The 21,042-nt window shown below is 40.4% G+C and overlaps 2 protein-coding genes across 9 annotated transcripts in view; both read left to right on the forward strand.

The window, feature by feature from the left end:
* LOC113039559 (uncharacterized) overlaps positions 1 to 16,209 on the forward strand; it is a 32,216-nt gene extending 16,007 nt beyond the window's left edge. The window contains exons 1-5 of one of the 3 annotated variants that reach the window (XM_026197467.1): positions 6,058 to 6,286; positions 13,603 to 13,938; positions 14,070 to 14,408; positions 14,844 to 14,962; positions 15,615 to 16,208. In XM_026197467.1, coding sequence (XP_026053252.1) covers positions 6,235 to 6,286; positions 13,603 to 13,938; positions 14,070 to 14,408; positions 14,844 to 14,962; positions 15,615 to 15,719 — 951 coding nt within the window. In that variant the 5' untranslated portion in view covers positions 6,058 to 6,234 and the 3' untranslated portion in view covers positions 15,720 to 16,208. Of the gene's footprint in view, positions 1 to 6,057; positions 6,287 to 13,602; positions 13,939 to 14,069; positions 14,409 to 14,843; positions 14,963 to 15,614 lie in introns of those variants that run through there. The other 2 variants (XM_026197468.1, XM_026197466.1) reach the window with 2 other exon arrangements.
* On the forward strand, positions 379 to 4,572 carry LOC113039560 (uncharacterized). 6 transcript variants are annotated; one of them, XM_026197471.1, is made up of 11 exons: positions 379 to 453; positions 1,632 to 1,705; positions 1,867 to 2,068; positions 2,176 to 2,484; positions 2,577 to 2,636; positions 2,730 to 2,807; positions 2,912 to 3,073; positions 3,157 to 3,240; positions 3,382 to 3,602; positions 3,770 to 3,929; positions 4,019 to 4,572. In XM_026197471.1, the coding sequence occupies exons 7-11, from the start codon at positions 2,947 to 2,949 to the stop codon at positions 4,162 to 4,164; spliced, it is 738 nt and encodes a 245-aa protein (XP_026053256.1). In that variant the 5' UTR covers positions 379 to 453; positions 1,632 to 1,705; positions 1,867 to 2,068; positions 2,176 to 2,484; positions 2,577 to 2,636; positions 2,730 to 2,807; positions 2,912 to 2,946; the 3' UTR covers positions 4,165 to 4,572. The 6 variants fall into 6 exon arrangements, with proteins under 6 accessions (XP_026053256.1, XP_026053254.1, XP_026053255.1 ...); XM_026197469.1 differs by lacking the exon at positions 1,867 to 2,068 and having other exon boundaries at positions 4,019 to 4,239; XM_026197470.1 differs by lacking the exons at positions 1,632 to 1,705; positions 1,867 to 2,068 and having other exon boundaries at positions 386 to 453; positions 4,019 to 4,239.
* Positions 16,210 to 21,042: the final 4,833 nt, after the last annotated feature.

Below are 21,042 nucleotides of genomic sequence, written 5' to 3' on the forward strand. Positions count from 1 at the left end.
ACAGGAAAATCTCTGTTTTGACCTGATCAGAAGGATAAACTAAAATCTAAAAGCTCCTCTGGTTTCACAGCTGCACTGGCAGATTTATGAAATATTTAGAAATATTTCGTCTTTCTGCCATTCCAGGAAATGTCATTTTATGTCTTTCATTTTTTTCCAACCTCGATTTTTTTTTTTTTTTTTTTTTGACTTTTTACATGTATAAGGGATTAATTTGCAATTGCGACCTGTACAAATGTTTAAGACAGTAAAACACTTAAAAAAAATGTAAACACATTATAAATATTAGAAAGTATAGGTTTTCACCATTGCTGTGTTCAGGATTTTTTTTTGGGCGGAGCTAAAACGGTGGCTCGATGATGCACTGGAGCCACTGAGCTCCTGGCCCCTCCCCAAACAATTCGCGTCAGTTCGCCGTTCAATCGCGAGTTTCTGTGGACTACCATCGTTTAAGTAAGTACATGTTTCCTTAACGCAATATTATGTTTACATTGTTTTTAGTTTATCTTTGTAAAATCTGTTGTCATCTTTGTTCATGCCTTACTAGTCAAGCTAAAGTAAGGCTAAAGTAAGTTAGCCTTGTTTACAAAGTTGCCGCCATGTTACAATTAACTTTCTGTAATAGCTACTTTGTTTCTTCCAGGCGTTGAGTTTTTCTTTTCTTCTAAGATACGTATGTTTATACGAGTGTGAGTACGTATGTGTTTTAAGTTAGTTTTGGTCAGTCGAATTAACTACAGTTACTTGTATGGACAATTATGCCGCCGCCCATGTGGTAATGTGGTTCCAGCAGTAGGTAGCAAAATCTACGACAAGACTGATCAGTATAACTTGTGTTGTTTTCTAACTAAACCGAATGATGATACCAGTAACGTTAGGTTGTTTTCATTTGTTTGTTCCGACACGCACGCTGCTAGTCTATTTCAGAGTGTTAGCTAACACATGCTGTTTCGCCTTTTTTACACTGTTCAAGCATGTTGAAATGTGTTTAGCTTCAGTACGTAGCAAAAGCTTTACATCTAGTGTTTTCTTACAAAACTAACGTTGTATATAGGTTGTTTAAATGATTTTGTTTGTCTGAACTAGCTGCTAGTCCAGTAGCTAGAGTGGCTAGCAATCGTTAGCTAACACATGCTGTTGTGCCTTTGTTACAGTAACTTACACACTGAGGTTAAGCAATGTTGCTAGTTACATTACATGTAGAAATGTAACTAGCTACAGTAGGTATCCAAAGCTTTACATCTAGAAAGACTTAAGTATAACTTAAATTATTTGGTGTTTTCTAACAAAGCAGAATGATGGTTGTTTAAATTATTTTGTTTGTGAACTGAACTAGCAGCATACTTTGATCTGACAATGTAGCTACAGTGACTAGCAAGTAGCTAGCACGTGCTGTTGCTACTGTACTTCTAGGATTTAAGGGGATTATGATGAGTTATTTATCTGAAGTGCTGTACTTTTTAAGTTTGAGGACAGTGCTGTTCACTTGAATCACTACACTGAATGAGTACATTTTATTTTTTAACAATTTCACTGTTCCACGTTTGGCTGATCTTTTTTTTTTTTTCTACAGCATAGCTACTGTATATTCCTAACGTTAACAATGTGGTTTTGTTCACATTTTCTTGCAGATACCTTGACCGGAGCATAACTGGTTAACTTCACACAAGAGACCTACTGTTGGACAATCGTTTTGGCTTTAAAGGTAAATGCATTGTTAGTTACAATGTCTAGTTACTGGGCCAAAAGGTTTTCCGTTGATCCACTTGTAAAAATGACTGCTTTTTTTGAAGGGGTGAGAATTTAATTTATTTTGCCTGGAAATTAATCAATTTTTACTTTATGCACGTTTTTCTTCTATTTTAGATGCTGTTTGCCATTGTTCAGTTTATTGATGAGGAGGATCAGCCATTTGCAGTGGTTCCGCAAGTGTGGCTCAGCGAGGGCATGTGCTATTGGCCCCCATTTAACCTCCGCAAAAAAGACAAAGGCAACAATTTAGCCATCCGCTGCACGCCTCCACACAGCACCTGGGAGAAACATCATTTTAAGTTTATGAAGGGAGCAGGTAAATGGTTCTGACTTATGCATTTGATTTTCCTGCATTTCATCTGTGTATTTTCTTTGTCTGTTTATGGTGGATAACTGACTTTCATTCATTATTCCCTGCTCTAGAATGTTGGCAAGAGGCGATGAGATATTTGGTGCGCTTCCAAACAGGTTCTAGCGTTGAAACGACGGACGATGACAAGAAGAGAAAGAGAAAGAGAATCTCAAATTCCAAGTACAGACCCCAGGCCTCTTCTGATGAAGAGGAGTCTAGTCTTCCAGATGCACCAGCAGTGCTGTCGTTTGGACAACCTCTTTTGAGCTTTGAAAACATTGTTCCTGGTAACAAGGTTTCAGTGCTGCCCGATGCTCCAGAAGTTGCATCGATTCCAGAAAACCAGGAAAATGTTGTGCCATCTGTAGACTTCAGAGGTGGTATGTAAAATTGCTGTGATGCTTGATTTGTGATCCTGCCACTAAACTATACCCTTTGTTAGATTTTCAAATTTCTGTTTCCTCTTTCTCAGAACCAGGTTTCTCCCCAGAAATTCAGACTCCACTTCACAGAGCCAAGAGTTTGAGTACAAGTAAGTGATGTTATTTGTGACGTTTTTTTGTCTTGGAAACTATTGCTTATGCAATAACTTCAAACATATTTTTACGTCAATGATTATCAATAGGAGAAAGTCATCGCTCTGTAATTGGCCCTTGGACTCCCCTGGCATCTCGTGTACAGCATTAAGTTTTCAGCTATGAAGGTATATTTTAGGCCTATGTCTTAGTGTCCAGTGTTTTAAAAGTATTGAAAATAGTGCCTTTAGGTGTTTTTTTTTTTTTGTTGTTGTTTTGTTTTTTAATGTAGATTTCCAGAGACTCCAGAATGAAAAACAAGCCGTGATGGAGGAGAACCAAGCCCTTAGGGAGGAGAACCAAGCCCTTAGGGAGGAGAACCAGGCCCTTAGGGAGGAGAACCAAGCTCTGAGGGAGGAGAACCAAGCTCTGAGGGAAAGCACTGCACAAGCAGGTAAGAACATGCACAAAAAAGTCAAACTTAGGAAAGAGTATGTGATGTATGTACAAAATTACCATATGCCTTTCATTTTGTAGCTTCGGATGACAGCGGCTCACTTCAAGAGCAGGTGAAGCAAGTTGGGACAATGTTGAAGACGTTTGCTCGCACTGGGCAATCAGGTACAACTTGCAAACAACACCTGTGGTTGTTGGTTTAATTCCCACTGGGGCCACCTATACATGTAGTAGACCTAGATATAAATGTCATAGTTTAGTAGTTGAGGGACCAGGACTGACTATTATTTTATTTAACCCCTGTAGGTGCAGATCAGACCTTAATGCTGCGACGTCTTGGAGAGTTTGGCGATGTTGTGCGTAGCATGGACAACAAAATGGACACTATGCTGCAACATTTCAGTGCCAATGTGTCTGTTGGAGAGTTATCCCTGCCAGGGGATCTGTTACTCCCCCTAGACACCCAGGAAGATTTGGCGTTGCTTGACAACAGTTTGAGGCAGGATAAAGAGCTCCAGGAACGATTTGTAAGTGTGCTGATTTAGTTTATAACTCCATAGGGTAATGTAAAAAGTAGAATTAAGATTGTACACTGCATATTCTACAGTCTGAATCCATAGCCTGTCACATTTTATATTTATGTATGATAAGCTTCAGAGAAATGTAATTTGTAACACTTTTTTTGGATTTTCAGCTTCGGTTTTTGGCAATCAAATGTGGGAGGGACCTAAAGACAACCGTCTGGCGGATGCTTCAAAGTATCTTCTCTAATCACCTTTCCATCAATACAACCTGGACTGGAGTTGGGGATAAAGCATGTTTTAGAGACATGTTCCTGAAGACCATTGTTCAAAGTAAGTTGGATGTAAAAAAAAAATATGTTTAGTAGATGTGTATGGCATTATGCCATTCAAATGTAATGACAGATCTGTATTTTCTACAGGAGCCATCCGGAAGAACCCGGCAACACAGGATGCCACTGATGAAGCCATCCAGGTTAACGTTACGCGTTACCTGAAAGGAGCATCTGACCGTGAAGGCGGAAAAAGGCGCCGCACAGCTGAGAGGGACCCACAGCCGACCCCTTAAACCTAGGCTGACTACTGACATCCCAGCATCACTGACAACTGGAACCCTTTCTTTATCCTGCAGTCAGTAACATCAAGACCCCTAAAGAAGCCAGAAGTGTCAGACTGCACTCCCCAATCCACACTGTTCACTGTGGATATTATCATAGTGCTTAACTTATTATATTGTTAAATATAGCTTGTAAATCCTTGTGCCACAGGTCAGCATTGCAGTTATATCTGTTCTACTACTTTTTTTACCTCAGTATTTTTTATATATATTTGAAGATGTTTATCACAGATACAAGAGACATCTTGTACCCCAGGTCAGCAATGCCATTATAATGGTCTATTCTACTCCAGAGCTTTATTCTAAATTATTACCACTTATCTTATTGTTAGAAATGGCTTGTAAATGTGATGTTATACCTGAATTTTTTTTGGTGTCCTGCACATTCTTTGGTACCAGATATACTCATTACTTATGTTTACTGGTAATTCTTTTCATGCCAGAGCTGACCTCTTTATATTATTAACAATTATTGTAAGTGTTATAATTTGCTTGTAAGCTAAGGCTGTTTTTTTTTTTAACAATTTAATTGGAAACCTGCATGTGTGTGTGTGTGTGTGTGTGTATTTATTTTTTTTTTTTCTGTTATTTATATTTCAGGGATCTGACATCATGTTTCAATGACAGTTACTGTACTTTGAAATGTGGAATTAAAACGTCAAATGGAAATTTGTCTGGTTTGATCAATCATTATTCTTGATAAACTGCATAATATATATATATATAATATATATATAAATAAATAAATAAGCAAGCGGCGACCGATCGCTCGAAAATAGCGTTTGCCTCCGACGGGCCGCGGAAGGGTCGCCTTTGATATAACGGCGGCGGGACGGCGGTTGGCCCGCGGGCCGGCCGCGGAACGAAGGCGGTAGGAAGGCGGCTGCCGCTTCTAAAAAGCGGCTGCCGCCGGCGGTGCACCGTCAAACGTGTTTGCGATTACGCTATTCTGACGCTTCTACTGCCGCCGGAGCGCCGCCGGCGGTCCGCCGACTCATTGCTATCTGGGCTGTTGCCACACCCACCCCCCCAGTTGAACTGCTGACTAGTTATCAACTTTTTCGTTGTTGTCATGACCGCGCACGCACGTGCATACCAGACCCACTGGGAAGGAACTTTTAGATGCATGTCTTCCAATTCGAAAAATGGAGAAAGTGAGCCACCGCCATCATCAATTAAAAAAGCGAAGGTGTGTTCTGTTGCAAACTGTTTTTTATTTTTATTTATTTATTATGCGCCTGCCTTTACTAACATGCAAGTTCACAATCCTTTCTCCCCCTTCTCGTCCCGTGAACCTCTGGAGTAGTGAGTTTATCTTTTTTTTTTTTTTTTTTTTTTTTACTGTTCCTGTGGTGTTGAGCAGCTACAATTCATTTTAATCCTATAATTTTATATTATAATTTATTTAAAGTGAATAAATTGTAATGCAAAATAAATAAAATAGCTAAAGTAAATCGTAATACGTGGAAGTGCATCTGTCAATTCTGTCATGAGCATACATCAGCAATTACACATGTTTAGGGGAATAGAGCATTATTAATATACCATGTAAGGTGGTATGTGCTAGAAATAGGTAAACCACTATCAGTGAGTCTGTCCATGGGGTGGGGGCACCGCCGCGCAAGGCAGTGTCCCACATTGTCCCTCAGAAACATACCCATGGGCTTATTAGCAGGTGGTCACCCTACACGCACATTATAGTAGAAGTGCAAAAATGAAAGCGAGAAAAGTCCTCTTGTTATTATGTCTCAATCCTGGGCGTCTAAACGAACATTTCAATCTTGGCCTGACCGCGAATAGTTTTTTTTTTTTTTTTTTTTTTGACCCCGCTTTGCTTCACAACAGATGAGTCATGGCAGTGCGCAGTTAGCACGGACTGAAATTCACTCGTTCTTGGCAGTTCTTGGACCGTTGCTTTTCCTTTTAACTACCTGTGAAATTGCGTCGCTATTATATCTGAAGAACCGACCGGTTTATAATTCAGAATCTGCATTCATTTTCCGCGGATAATTTTTTAAAAAAATGAGGCTTCTCTGTAATTCGCTTGCAGGGATGTTGTTTTTACTCGACCACGGTAAGCCATTTATTGTAACATAACTCTCTCCCTCTCCCGACTTCTGTGACCGTATTAATCTGTTGTGGGGTCATTCCTGTTACACTATAGTGACTTTATGTCTCAATGATTTGTTTACTCATTCCTGTAAAATGAGTCACATATTTATAAGATATGGTTTAAATTGTATATTTAGGTCTTCTTTATCACTTAAACAGAGATAATAGACATAATAAATACTATTTTGTATTTGAAACACTTTTTTTATTTTTTTATTGAGATATGCATGCATTTTTATTCTATCCTCAGTGCAAATTAATTTCCACCAAGCAGTGACGCCCCCATAAAATGTTAATAGGGGTGGCCAGATGAGGCCACTGTAAATCTTGGGTTTTGGCCCATCAAAATAAAGAGAAAAAAAAAATAAGGTTTTGCAATAATGACACAGGATTATATCTCTGTGATTTTAGCGATAACGATAATTAGACAATATTTTGTTATAAGGTTTCTTTCTCCATTCTGTCACGGATGGAGTTTCGGTTCCTTGCCGCTGTCACCTCTGGCTTGCTTAGTTGGGGTCATTTCATCTACAGCTATACCGTTGACTTGATTGCAAATCAATGCACAGACACTATTTAACCTGAACAGAGATGACATCACTGAATGATGAACTGCCTTTAACTATCATTTTGCAATATTGACAGACTGTTTTCCTAATGAATTTTGTTCAGTGCTTTGACGCAATGTATTTTGTTTAAAGCGCTATATAAATAAAGGTGACTTGACTTGAATTGAGTGTGTGATTGTGCTGATATCTTATTTCTATTTTTTATTATTCCTTTTTATTTTTTTTTTATTTTTTTTACCTTAACGCCATTTTTTTTTTTTTTTTCTAAAACTGTGCTTCATGTTTTAGGTAAAAAACTTGCATGCGTTGGGACATTGAATACTTTAACCTGCAGTTAAAAATTTATAAATGTTTTGATATTTTAAAAATAAAACATTGAAGACTGATATTTGAAATTATGAAAAAAATGAAATGATTAAAATTATTTAATACAATTAACACAGCATCAATTTTTTTCCATCATAATTATCATCATAATAAAAAAAAAAGTGATTTATAACATCATATATATATATAATTGACACTGCCATCAATTTGTAGCAGTGAATGAAGAGGGATCATATCGGTCACAAGTGCAGTATGGAGTACCTCAAGGCTCAGTACTAGGGCCATTATTCTTCACGCTTTACATGTTACCCTTGGGAGATATCATCAGGAAACATGGTGATAGCTTTAACTGTTATGCTGATGATACTCAGCGCTATATTTCTTTGCTGCCCAGTGAAACATACTAATTGGAAAAACTAACAGAATGCAAAGTCAATAAAAAAAAACTGGATGACGAGTAATTTCTTGCTGCTAAATTCTTAAAAACAAAACAAACAGAGGTGTTAATTTTAGAACCTAAAATTATAGGAATTTTACAATTATAGGACCTGCGTTTCCACCGCAGGAACTTTACCCATGAACTAGGGACTTTGGCCTGGTACTAGGTGTTTTTCCACCGCAGGAACCAGGAACTAAAAGTTCTGTGTAAAAGAAAGTCCCTGCTGGCGAGGTAGTACATTTTCAAAGTTCCGGAACTTTCGTGGGCAGGGCTTGGGCGCTAAAAAAGCTGATTGGTTGAGTTCATGCAGCATTGTGATCTCAACCACCATTTATTCAGATCATTCGGATCATCACTCTTATTGTGTCATGAAATGTAAAGTATTTCAGTCGAGAGTGTAGTTGTTTAAAACTCAAATCTGTGGTTTATTTATAAAGACAGTGCCTATTTAAAAATGTTTCTCTCTGATTTTGGAGACGTTGAGCTCCACGCGAACATCGGGGGCTCGGTGATCATTTATCCGCCGAGAGCAGTCCCACCTCGGCTAGTCCTTCCGATATTTGCCGCTGGTGCTGATGTCTCTTTAGTGGTTAAACATAAAATATAATTTGTCCGGGGTAAATCTAACTAGTAATCTTTGGTCTGTATTCAATTTATGTTTAAATGAAAATAAAAAAAGACAAATTGATATAATATTCTTTTTCTTTATAATGGCTGTATATATGCACATTTCCCTAAACTAAGTACATTTCTGCAGCTATAATTATGTTTAAATGAAAACGAGGCAGTGGCATTTGACATCAAAATTTGTTTTATTGTAAATATACAAAAAATTGCAGTAGCCAAGACGAGATGACTGATGTTATCAAATATGCTGCTGTTTGCAGAATTACCGGTTTTGTGTCATCACGGACATCACACTCCTGAGACGAATGCGCAAAGTATGAACTACCGAGGATGCAAGTCATAAATCAGCATATTTGTATTGAGAAATGTGCACAGACCTACTTCACCAGACTATTTGCATTATCTTCCCGGTACTTCAGATAGCGGTGGAAACGCAGAAAGCAACAGGTCTGGTGTAAAAAAAGTTCCTGGGGGGAAAAAGTTCCTGGTACAAATGTTCCAGGTGTTTTTGGTGGAATAGCGGCATATGACATGATGGCTGCTCTGTCAATTCTTCGTCATCAGTTAGGAACCTACGTGTGCAATCTCTCCTTAGGAAGCCATGTTTTTAGCATTTGTTTTTTTTTCTAAATTATCTAAATTATGACCTATGATCTCAATGTCAAATGCAGAAATGTTAATCCATGCGTTTATGACCAAAAGGTTAGATTATTGTAATGCTTTATTGGGTGGTTTTTCTGCCACTCCAGTTACCCCAAAATGCAGCAGCAAGAGTTCTTACTAGAACCAGGAAGTATGACGATATTAGCCCGGTTCTGTCAACACTGCACTGGCTCCCTATTAAACACTGTATAGATTTTAAAATATTTAAAACACTCTTGCAGTTTAAACCTAGACTAAATACCCATCTCTTTAACCTGTCTCACACATAGCACACTAATACATTTCAAAAGTATTTTTAGGCTGCATTAATTAGGTAAACCGGAAACGGGAACATTTCCCATAACACCCGATGGAGTTGCTACATCATTAGAAGAATGGCATCTACGCTAATGTTAATCTGTTTCTTTCTTATTCCGAGGTCACCGTAGCCACCAGATCCAGTCTGCATCCAGATCAGAGGGTCACTGCAGTCACCCGGATCCAGTACGTATCCAGACCAGATGGTGGATCAGCACCTAGAAAGGACCTCTACATCCCTGAAAGACAGCGGAGACCAGGACAACTGTAGACTCAGATACAGATCCCTTATAAAGACCTTGAACTCCAAACAATTTTATTGTTTAAAATGTGCATTATTTACATGTTGTGAAAACTATCTGTATGTCCCTTACAGGGTGGAATATTAAAATTTCTAGTGTCTGAACAATCTACCCATAATTATAGCTTTGTGAGTGCCCGAGCTTGACCAAAACATGTCACTATTTTGGTAGAATGCAAAAACAAACAAAAAAAACAACAAAAAACAACATAAAAATCATGTCAAAATGCCAAATGTTAATGCATACCAGGAATGACCCAGCGTCAGATTGAGGTTGAGGCGACAACAGCGCCTGCCAGAGAAACATAAATTGTGTAATGTGTTAATGATAAAAAAGGAACCTAACAGCTGAAATGCAGTTTAGATCAGTTTCAACGGAATTGTAATATAAAAACATAACATGGCATCATACCGTCAGTAAATGTTGATAGACTTTACATAAACGGAGCAAAGCCTAAATATATTATTTAGGCTACATGGGAAAAAATAGGCTTTATATATATATATATATATATATATATATATATATATATATATATACATGGCACATAAAGGGCTAAAAATATATACCTCTCCTTGAACTGTCACCTTATCGTGGTGGAGAGGTTTGAGTACCCGAATGATCCTGGGAGCTATGTTGTCTGGGGCTATATGCTCCTGGTAGGGTCTCCCAAGGCAAACAGGTCCTTGGTGACGGGCCAGACTAAGAACAGTTCATAAAACCCCTTATGGCAAAATTAAAATCAAGGACTGTGACGTCGCCCGGCATGGCGCAGCCGGGGCCCCACCCTGGAGCCAGGCCCGGGGTTGGGGCTCGTATGCGAGCGCCTGGTGGCCGGGCCTTCCCCCATGAGGTCCGGCCGGGCTTAGCCCGAAGGAGTGACGTGGGGCCGCCCTCCTGTGGGCTCACCACCTGCAGGAGGGAGCGTAAGGGGCCGGTGCATAGAGGATCGGGCGACAGTCGAAGGCGAGACCCCCGACGACCCGATCTCTGGACACGGAATCTGGCTTTAGGGACGTGGAATGTCACCTCGTTGGCGGGGAAGGAGCCTGAGCTTGTGCGGGAGGTCGAGAGGTACCGACTAGAGATAGTCGGGCTCACTTCAACGAACAGCTTGGGCTCTGGAACCACACTTCTTGAGAGAGGCTGGACTCTCTACCACTCTGGAGTTGCCCATGGTGAGAGGCGGAGGGCTGGAGTGGGTTTGCTAATAGCCCCCCAGCTCAGCCGCCATGTGTTGGAGTTTACCCCGGTGAACGAGAGGGTCGCTTCCCTGCGCCTTCGAGTCGGGGATAGGTCTCTCACTGTCGTTTGTGCCTACGGGCCGAACGGCAGTGCGGACTACCCGGCCTTCTTGGAGTCTCTGGGAGGGGTGCTGGAAAGTGCTCCGACTGGAGACTCCGTCGTTCTACTGGGGGACTTCAACGCTCACGTGGGCAGTGACAGTGACACCTGGAGGGGCGTGATTGGGAGGAACGGCCCCCCTGACCTGAATCCGAGCGGTGTTCTGTTATTGGATTTCTGTGCTAACCACGGTTTGTCCATAACGAACACCATGTTCAAGCATAAGGGTGTCCACCAGTGCACGTGGCACCAGGACACCCTTGGCCGGAGGTCGATGATCGACTTTGTGGTCGTGTCATCAGACCTTCGGCCATATGTCTTGGACACTCGGGTGAAGAGAGGGGCGGAGCTGTCAACTGATCACCACCTGGTGGTGAGTTGGATCCGATGGCGGGGGAGGAAGCTGGACAGACTCGGCAGACCCAAACGTACTGTGAGGGTCTGTTGGGAACGTTTGGCCGAGCCCCCTGTCAGAGAGATCTTCAACTCCCACCTCCGGCAGAGCTTCGACCGGATCCCGAGGGAGTCTGGAGAAATTGAGTCCGAGTGGACCATGTTCTCCACCTCCATTGTCGCTGCGGCTGCTCGGAGCTGTGGCCGTAAGGTCTCCGGTGCCTGTCGAGGCGGCAATCCCCGAACCCGGTGGTGGACACCGGAAGTAAGGGATGCTGTCAAGCTGAAGAAGGAGTCCTATCGGGCCTGGATGGCTTGTGGGACTCCGGAGGCAGCTGACAGGTACCGGCAGGCCAAGCGGACTGCAGCCCGGGTAGTCGTGGAGGCAAAAACTCGGGCCTGGGAGGAGTTCGGTGAGGCCATGGAGAAGGACTATCGGTTGGCCTCGAAGAGATTCTGGCAAACTGTTCGACGCCTCAGGAGGGGGAAGCAGTGCCCTACCAACACTGTTTACAGTAGAGATGGGCACCTGTTGACCTCAACTGGGGATATCGTCGGGCGGTGGAAGGAATACTTCGAGGATCTTCTCAATCCCACCGACTTGTGTTCCGTTGAGGAAGCAGTGGCTGGGGACTCGGGGGGGCACTCGTCCATCACCCGGGCTGAAGTCATCGAGGTAGTTAAAAAGCTCCTCGGTGGCAAGGCACCGGGGGTGGACGAGATCCGCCCCGAGTACCTAAAGTCTCTGGATGTTGTGGGGCTGTCTTGGCTGGCACGCCTCTGCAACATCGCATGGCGGTTGGGGACAGTACCTCTGGACTGGCAGACCGGGGTGGTGGTCCCTCTTTTCAAGAAGGGGGACCGGAGAGTGTGTTCCAACTATAGGGGGATCACACTTCTCAGCCTCCCTGGAAAAGTCTATGCCAGGGTTCTGGAGAGGAGAATTCGGCCGATAGTGGAACCTCGGATCCAGGAGGAACAGTGTGGTTTTCGTCCCGGTCGTGGAACACTGGACCAGCTCTATACCCTTTCCAGGGTGCTGGAGGGTTCATGGGAGTTTCCCCAACCAGTCCACATGTGTTTTGTGGACTTGGAGAAGGCATTCGACCGTGTTCCTCGCGACATCCTGTGGAGGGTGCTCCGGGAGTATGGGGTCGGCGGCTCCCTACTTAGGGATGTTCGGTCCCTGTACGACCGGAGCAAGAGCTTGGTTCGCATTGCCGGCAGTAAGTCAGACCTGTTCCCGGTGCATGTTGGACTCCGGCAGGGCTCCCCTTTGTCACCGGTTCTGTTCATAATTTTTATGGACAGAATTTCTAGTGTCCGGTTTGGGGACCATACGATTTCGTCGCTGCTTTTTGCGGATGATGTTGTCGTGTTGGCATCCTCAGACCAGGACCTTCAGTGTGCATTGGGACGGTTTCCAGCCGAGTGTGAATCGGCTGGGATGAGAATCAGCACCTCCAAGTCCGAGGCCATGGTTCTCAGTCGGAAAAGGGTGGATTGCCCACTTCAGGTTGGTGGAGAGTTCCTGCCTCAAGTGGAGGAGTTCAGGTATCTTGGAGTCATGTTCACGAGTGAGGGAAGGATGGAACGTGAGATTGACAGACGGATCGGTGCAGCTTCTGTAGTAATGCGGTCGCTGTACCGGTCTGTCGTGGTGAAGAAGGAGCTGAGCTGTAAGGCAAAGCTCTCGATTTACCGGTCAATCTACGTTCCTACTCTCACCTATGGTCATGAGCTGTGGGTCATGACCGAAAGGACAAGATCCCGGATACAGGCGGCCGAAATGAGCTTTCTCCGTCGGGTGGCTGGGCGCTCCCTTAGAGATAGGGTGAGAAGCTCGGTCACTCGGGAGGAGCTCAGAGTAGAGCCGTTGCTCCTCCACATCGAGAGGAGCCAGCTGAGGTGGCTCGGGCATCTATTTCGGATGCCTCCTGGACGCCTTCCCAGGGAGGTGTTCCAGGCACGTCTCACCGGGAGGAGGCCCCGGGGAAGACCTAGGACACGCTGGAGGGACTATGTCTCCCGGCTGGCCTGGGAACGCCTCGGGGTCCCCCCGGAAGAGCTGGAGGAAGTGGCTAGGGAGAGGGAAGTCTGGGCGTCTCTGCTTAGGCTGTTGCCCCCGCGACCCGGCCCCGGATAAGCGGAAGATGATGGATGGATGGATGGATGGATATATACATGGCACATAAATATAGAAAACATTTTTATGAATCTAGTAATGTTTCTCCACTCAAAATCTTCATGATATAGATATAGACAATATAGAATATTGTAGCAGTGTTGTATTGTTTATATATTCTTTTTTCTTCAGTTGCATCTGGTGTTGGATCAGATAAACTGTCGGTGTCAGTGATGGAGGGAGATTCAGTCATTTTTCACACTGGTGTTGACACAAACCAACAAGAAGATATTAAATGGTATTTCAGTGACACTCGCATCGCTCAGATCAGTGGAGATCTCAGTTTTATCTGTACAGATGTTCAGTGTAATGAAGGGACTGAGAGATTCAGAGACAGACTGAAGCTGGATCATCAGACTGGATCTCTGACCATCATGAACATCACAAACACTGACTCTGGAGAATATAAACTGAAGATCATCGGTATCACCAGCAGCATTGAAAAAGCCTTCAATGTTAATGTCAAAAGTGAGTTATTAATATATTTAATATATGTGTATGTATATCAAGTCAGGAAAGGGCTTGTTGCTTATTCATCTTCACAGTTCATTCATGTGGAGTTTTTTATTAATTCCAGCAGCTGTTGGTTTGTGTTTCAGGTGTTCCTGCTGCTGAACGAGATGAAGTGAAGACAAACGAGGGAGAATCTGTCACTTTAGATTCTGGTGAAAGAAGAAAACCAAATGATGTGTTGACATGGTTTTTTAATGACACTCTCATCGCTCGAATTACTGGTGATCCCAATAAAACCTGTACAGATGTTCAGTGTAAAGATGATGAAGAGAGATTCAGAGACAGACTGAAACTGGATCATCAGACTGGATCTCTGACCATCATGAACATCACAAACACAGACTCTGGAGAATATAAACTGAAGATCAGTAGCAGCAGCAGTTTAAGTATCACCAGAGAGAAGAGAATCAGTGTTAATGTCATTGGTGAGTGTATAATTCAGTCATTCAATGCTGTTTCTTTGAGGAAAAAAAATAAATAAATGGATCGCTTGTGGATGAGTGTCCTGCTCCACAGTGAAAGGAGAGTTTAATAATGAGAGGGCACGCATTTATGCAACACTTTATTAAAAAAGGAAGAGCCACTCCTTCCATGCATCATGCATCTTTACTTTATTTCTTTGTCATTGCACATGCGCAGTTCTTTCAGTTTCCTGGTTCAAACTGATTGAGTGTTTACATGCACTCTCAATCGTATTGGAAGGGAATAACCAACCCCTTCAATCTGATCTAAATTTCATTCTGATCGATAAAGGGGTTTACACAAAGGCTTTTCAGTCAGATTGAGCCATCAATCCGATAACAAATGGATTATTTGGTTGCATGTGAACGTAGCCAACTCTCTGTCTTTATCGGTTTCAGATTCAGGGTTATCTTCAGCTGCTGTAGCAGGAATAGTTGTTGTTCTGCTTGCAGCCGCAGCTCTGATTGCTGGTTTGATTTACTGTCGCCCAATGAGATCTAGAAGAGCACCACAGCATGTAAGTATTTCATACAGCTGATGATGTGGGAAGATAATGGTTCTTTTAATTATGTTCTTATTGTAGGGTGTAACATAAATGTACACTATGAAAACTTTATTGTTCTTTATTTTTATTGCCACATAAGCAAATATTCACCAATGATGTACTGCCATGGTCACAACTCCCAAATAAAGTAAATAGAAATAAAAAATGGCAATACAACAATTCAAGCATTAAAAACTCAGATGTGGTGCAAAAATACTTCAGATTTTCAAATGTGTATTGTTGTAAATCACAAAAGATGACAGCTTGACGCATTTGTAGACACGGTTTTAAATATTTGTGTGTGTGTGTGTGTGTGACTGAAACATCAGTTACTTGTACCATTTATTTAAAAAAAAAATCATCAGGAGAATATCGTTAGATAATAAAGACATTGTTTTGAGGGACACAGGACATCCTTAAATCTGTCTGAGGCTGAAGCTGCCTAAAAAAACTATGTAACATCATTTATAATTTTGATACTTTCATTTAAAGGGACAGTAAAGAGAATTTTACACTGAAATCAGAGTAATTGTGTCATGAGTCCTGGATGTTTGTTGATGTACAGTAGTAAAGTCTTCTAGTGTTTAACTGAAAGTTCCCCAGCAGCTGTTGGTTTGTGTTTCAGGTGGCCCTGCTCAGTGGCGTTCACAGACATCCCGAGGTGCAGGGGCAAAATGGCATTACGAGAGCACAATCACAGACCGGTGACAGGGGTTTGGAGTCTGTATAGGTTTGCTCCCCCTCGGCTATAGTGGTGGGCAATATGATACAAATATAACAAATCATTTTATATATATATATGTATCATGATTTTATCACAATTCTTTGTCATGTTGGTTTTTCTATTTTGCAAGCTTTTTGAGCATCCCAGCCAAAACTGATTTCCCTATTATATAGCCTTTTAAGGTAACAAAATATGAAAAGGTATGGCGGATATTTAGTCCAAAGTGCATCAGTAAATATATAAATCTTTGTATAAATGTTTTCTTTGTTATTAAAAAAGGAGAACAAAGATACACATTGCAAACGCAAATATTCTACACATATAATAAAGTGTTTTATTTTCAGGTACAATAGGCGTATTTAGCAGGAGCATTAAAAAAAAATAATTAACAAATATAAGAATAAAACAGTATGTACATTGATATATATACATACATTTATTGTTAAAGCAACTGTATTGAAGTTTTGCAGTCAAGAGTATTGAGTGTTTTTTCTCTCTGTGTTTGGAGTTTTACATTAAACATTGTTATTATTATTGTTGTTATTATTATTATTAATGTTAAAGGAATCATTCTGATTCTGATAATTCACCCAAAAATTCAAATAGTGTTTTGTTTTTTATACCTCGTGTACTCACTCAAAAGTTGTTTTACACCTGAATGAGTTTTTTCTTCTGCTAAACATAAACTCTATTCACAGTGACTTCAAGAGTTTTTTTTTTTTTTTTTTTTTTTTTTACTATCAAAGTCAATGTGGACCAGCAACTGTTTGGTTACACAGTTTCTTCAAAATGTCTTCTTTTGTGTTCAGCACAAGAAAGAAGTTAATGCAGGTTTGGGACAGCATGTGAGTTAGTAAATAATGACAGAAATAAAATATAAGAGTGAACTATCTCTTTAATTCACAGGGCAGCATGTAGGCTACTGTCCCTTTAAGACCTGCACACATCTCATCTACAGACATGCATCTGTTTCTTTTAGTTGTGTACTTCCATTTTAGACATATCCAACTGAGTTAATATATAATCCTTGTGTGTTTTGACAGTATTGGCATAAAAGAAATTACTTAGTTCTGTAATCAGGATCAGTTTGATGGGCTTTTTGGTTTTCGTGCTATGCTATGTGTGGAAAACCGTACGTCAGAAAAGCACACAAATTAAACATTTAAATAACCAGCAAGGCTTTAAAGCAGATGCCAAAAAATGTTGTTTTGTAAATGTGTGTGGCGTGAGAGTAAACTCGCTGAGTTTACACTGATGTTAATGTGCTGTAACTTGTGTCGCAGTATGTTGTCTCGGTGGCTCCAGAACTGCAGCTGATAGAATGTGTGCTGCAGCACAATATAATATTTCTTCAAAAGCAGATTGTGGAGACATTTTTATCATCCAAGATAAAAAATCATCATATCCTACACTCAGTAAAAAGGGCAGACTGGGGGCAGACAGGACCGCGAGGGCACTTTAGCGTCGGACCTCAAAGGGGCAGGGGCTCGGCCCCCCCCCCAGCTCCCCCTTGTGCACACCACTGTTCCTGCTGATGAAGTAAATGACTGACTAAAGGAGAATATTTTCAAAATGTAAAAACAAGCAAACAAATAATGTGATGATGTGGTATTTTAATGACATTAAATAATTATAACTTTGTGAGTGCCCGAGCTTGACCAAAACATGTCACTATTTTGGTAGAATGCGACAACAAAAAAACCCAAAAAAAAAAAAAAAAATCATGTACCTTTTTATTTCAACACTTGTGAAGCCAAATGCTAATGCATACCAGGAATGACCCAGCGTCAGATTGAGGTTAAGGCAACAACAGCGCCTGCCAGAGAAACATGAATTGTGTAATGAGTTAATGATAAAAAAGGAACCTAACAGCTGAAATGCAGTTTAAATCAGTTTCAACGGAATTGTAATATAAAAACATAACATGGCATCATACCGTCAGTAAATGTTGATAGACTTTACATAAACGGAGTAAAGCCTAAATATATTATTTAGGCTACATGGGAAAAAATAGGCTATAGGACTAGTATGTGTATATATACATATATATACATGGCACATAAATATAGAAAACATTTTTATGAATCTAGTAATGTTTCTCCACTCAAAATCTTCATGATATAGATATAGACAATATAGAATATTGTAGCAGTGTTGTATTGTTTATATATTCTTCAGTTGCATCTGGTGTTGGATCAGATAAACTGTCGGTGTCAGTGATGGAGGGAGATTCAGTCACTCTACACACTGGTGTTGACACAAACCAACAAGAAGATATTAAATGGTATTTCAGTGACACTCGCATCGCTCAGATCAGCGGAGATCTCCGTTCTATCTGTACAGCTGTTCAGTGTAATGAAGGGACTGAGAGATTCAGAGACAGACTGAAACTAGACAATCAGACTGGATCTCTGACCATCATGAACACCAGAACCACAGATTCTGGAGATTATAAACTGAAGATCATCAGTATCACCAGCAGCAGTGAAAAAGCCTTCAATGTTAATGTCAAAAGTGAGTTATTAATATATTTAATATATGTGTATGTATATCAAGTCAGGAAAGGGCTTGTTGCTTATTTCATCTTCACAGTTCGTTCATGTGGAGTTTTTTATTAATTCCAGCAGCTGTTGGTTCGTGTTTCAGGTGTTCCTGCTGCTGAACGAGATGAAGTGAAGACAAACGAGGGAGAATCTGTCACTTTAGATTCTGGTGAAAGAAGAAAACCAAATGATGTGTTGACATGGTTTTTTAATGACACTCTCATCGCTCGAATTACTGGTGATCCCAATAAAACCTGTACAGATGTTCAGTGTAATGATGATGAAGAGAGATTCAGAGACAGACTGAAACTGGATCATCAGACTGGATCTCTGACCATCATGAACATCACAAACACAGACTCTGGAGAATATAAACTGAAGATCAGTAGCAGCAGCAGTTTAAGTATCACCAGAGAGAAGAGAATCAGTGTTAATGTCATTGATGAGTGTATAATTCAGTCATTCAATGCTGTTTCTTTGAGGAAAAAAATAAAATAAATGGATCGCTTGTGGATGAGTGTCCTGCTCCACAGTGAAAGGAGAGTTTAATAATGAGAGGGCACGCATTTATGCAACACTTTATTAAAAAAGGAAGAGCCACTCCTTCCATGCATCATGCATCTTTACTTTATTTCTTTGTCATTGCACATGCGCAGTTCTTTCAGTTTCCTGGTTCAAACTGATTGAGTGTTTACATGCACTCTCAATCGTATTGGAAGGGAATAACCACCCCCTTCAATCTGATCTAAATTTCATTCTGATCGATAAAGGGGTTTACACAAAGGCTTTTCAGTCACACTGAGCCATCAATCCGATAACAAATGGATTATTTGGTTGCATGTGAACGTAGCCAACTCTCTGTCTTTATCGGTTTCAGACTCAGGGTTATCTTCAGCTGCTGTAGCAGGAATAGTTGTTGTTCTGCTTGCAGTCGCAGCTCTGATTGCTGGTTTGATTTACTGTCGCCCAATGAGATCTAGAAGAGCACCACAGCATGTAAGTATTTCATACAGCTGATGATGTGGGAAGATAATGGTTCTTTTAATTATGTTCTTATTGTAGGGTGTAACATAAATGTACACTATGAAAACTTTATTGTTCTTTATTTTTATTGCCACAGAAGCAAATATTCACCAATGATGTACTGCCACGGTCACAACTCCCAAATAAAGTAAATAGAAATAAAAAATGGCAATACAACAATTCAAGCATTTTAGATGTGGTGCAAAAATACTTCAGTTTTTCAAATGTGTATTGCTGTAAATCACAAAAGATGACAGCTTGACGCAGTTTTAGACACGCTTTTAAATATTTGTGTGTGTGTGTCTGTGTGTGTGTGACTGAAACATCAGTTACTTGTACCATTAATTAAAAAATAGATAGATAATAAAGACATTGTTTTGAGGGACACAGGACATCCTTAAATCAGTCTGAGGCTGAAGCTGCCTAAAAAAATGATGTAACATCATTTATAATTTTGATACTTTCATTTAAAGGGACCATAAAGAGAATTTTACACTGAAATCAGAGTAATTGTGTCATGAGTCCTAGATGTTTGTTGATGTACAGTAGTAAAGTCTTGTAGTTTTTAACTGAAAGTTCCCCAGCAGCTGTTGGTTTGTGTTTCAGGTGGCCCTGCTCAGTGGCGTTCACAGACATCCCGAGGTGCAGGGGCAAAATGGCATTACGAGAGCACAATCACGGACCGGTGACAGGGGTTTGGAGTCTATATAGGTTTGCTCCCCCTCGGCTATAGTGGTGGGCAATATGATACAAATATAACAAATCATTTTTATATATATATATATATATATCATGATTTTATCACAATTCTTTGTCATGTTGGTTTTTCTATTTTGCAAGCTTTTTGTGCATCCCAGCCAAAACTAATTTCCCTATTATATAGCCTTTTAAGGTAACAAAATATGAAAAGGTATGGCGGATATTTAGTCCACATCAGTACATATATAAATCTTTGTATAAATGTTTTCTTTGTTATTAAAAAATGAGAACAAAGATACACATTACAAACGCAAATATTCTACACATATAATAAAGTGTTTTATTTTCAGGTACAATAGGCGTATTTAGCAGGAGCATTAAAAAAAATAATTAACAAATATAAGAATAAAACAGTATATACATTGATATATATATACATACATTTATTGTTAAAGCAACTGTATTGAAGTTTTGCAGTCAAGAGTATTGAGTGTTTTTTCTCTTGTGTGTTTGGAGTTTTACATTAAACATTGTTATTATTATTGTTATTATTATTATTAATGTTAAAGGAATCATTCTGATTCTGATAATTCACCCAAAAATTCAAATAGTGTTTTGTTTTTTATACCTCGTGTACTCACTCAAAAGTTGTTTTACACCTGAATGAGTTTTTTCTTCTGCTAAACATAAACTCTATTCACAGTGACTTCAAGAGGGTTTTTTTTTTTTTTTTTTTTTTTTACTATCAAAGTCAATGTGGACCAGCAACTGTTTGGTTACACAGTTTCTTCAAAATATCTTCTTTTGTGTTCAGCACAAGAAAGAAGTTAATGCAGGTTTGGGACAGCATGTGAGTTAGTAAATAATGACAGAAATAAAATATAAGAGTGAACTATCTCTTTAATTCACAGGGCAGCATGTAGGCTACTGTCCCTTTAAGACCTGCACACATCTCATCTACAGACATGCATCTGTTTCTTTTAGTTGTGTACTTCCATTTTAGACATATCCAACTGAGTTAATACATAATCCTTGTGTTTTGACAGTATTGGCATAAAAAAAAA

The sequence above is a fragment of the Carassius auratus genome, chromosome 22 (genome assembly GCF_003368295.1).
Source record: "Carassius auratus strain Wakin chromosome 22, ASM336829v1, whole genome shotgun sequence".
Lineage (NCBI taxonomy): Eukaryota > Metazoa > Chordata > Actinopteri > Cypriniformes > Cyprinidae > Carassius > Carassius auratus.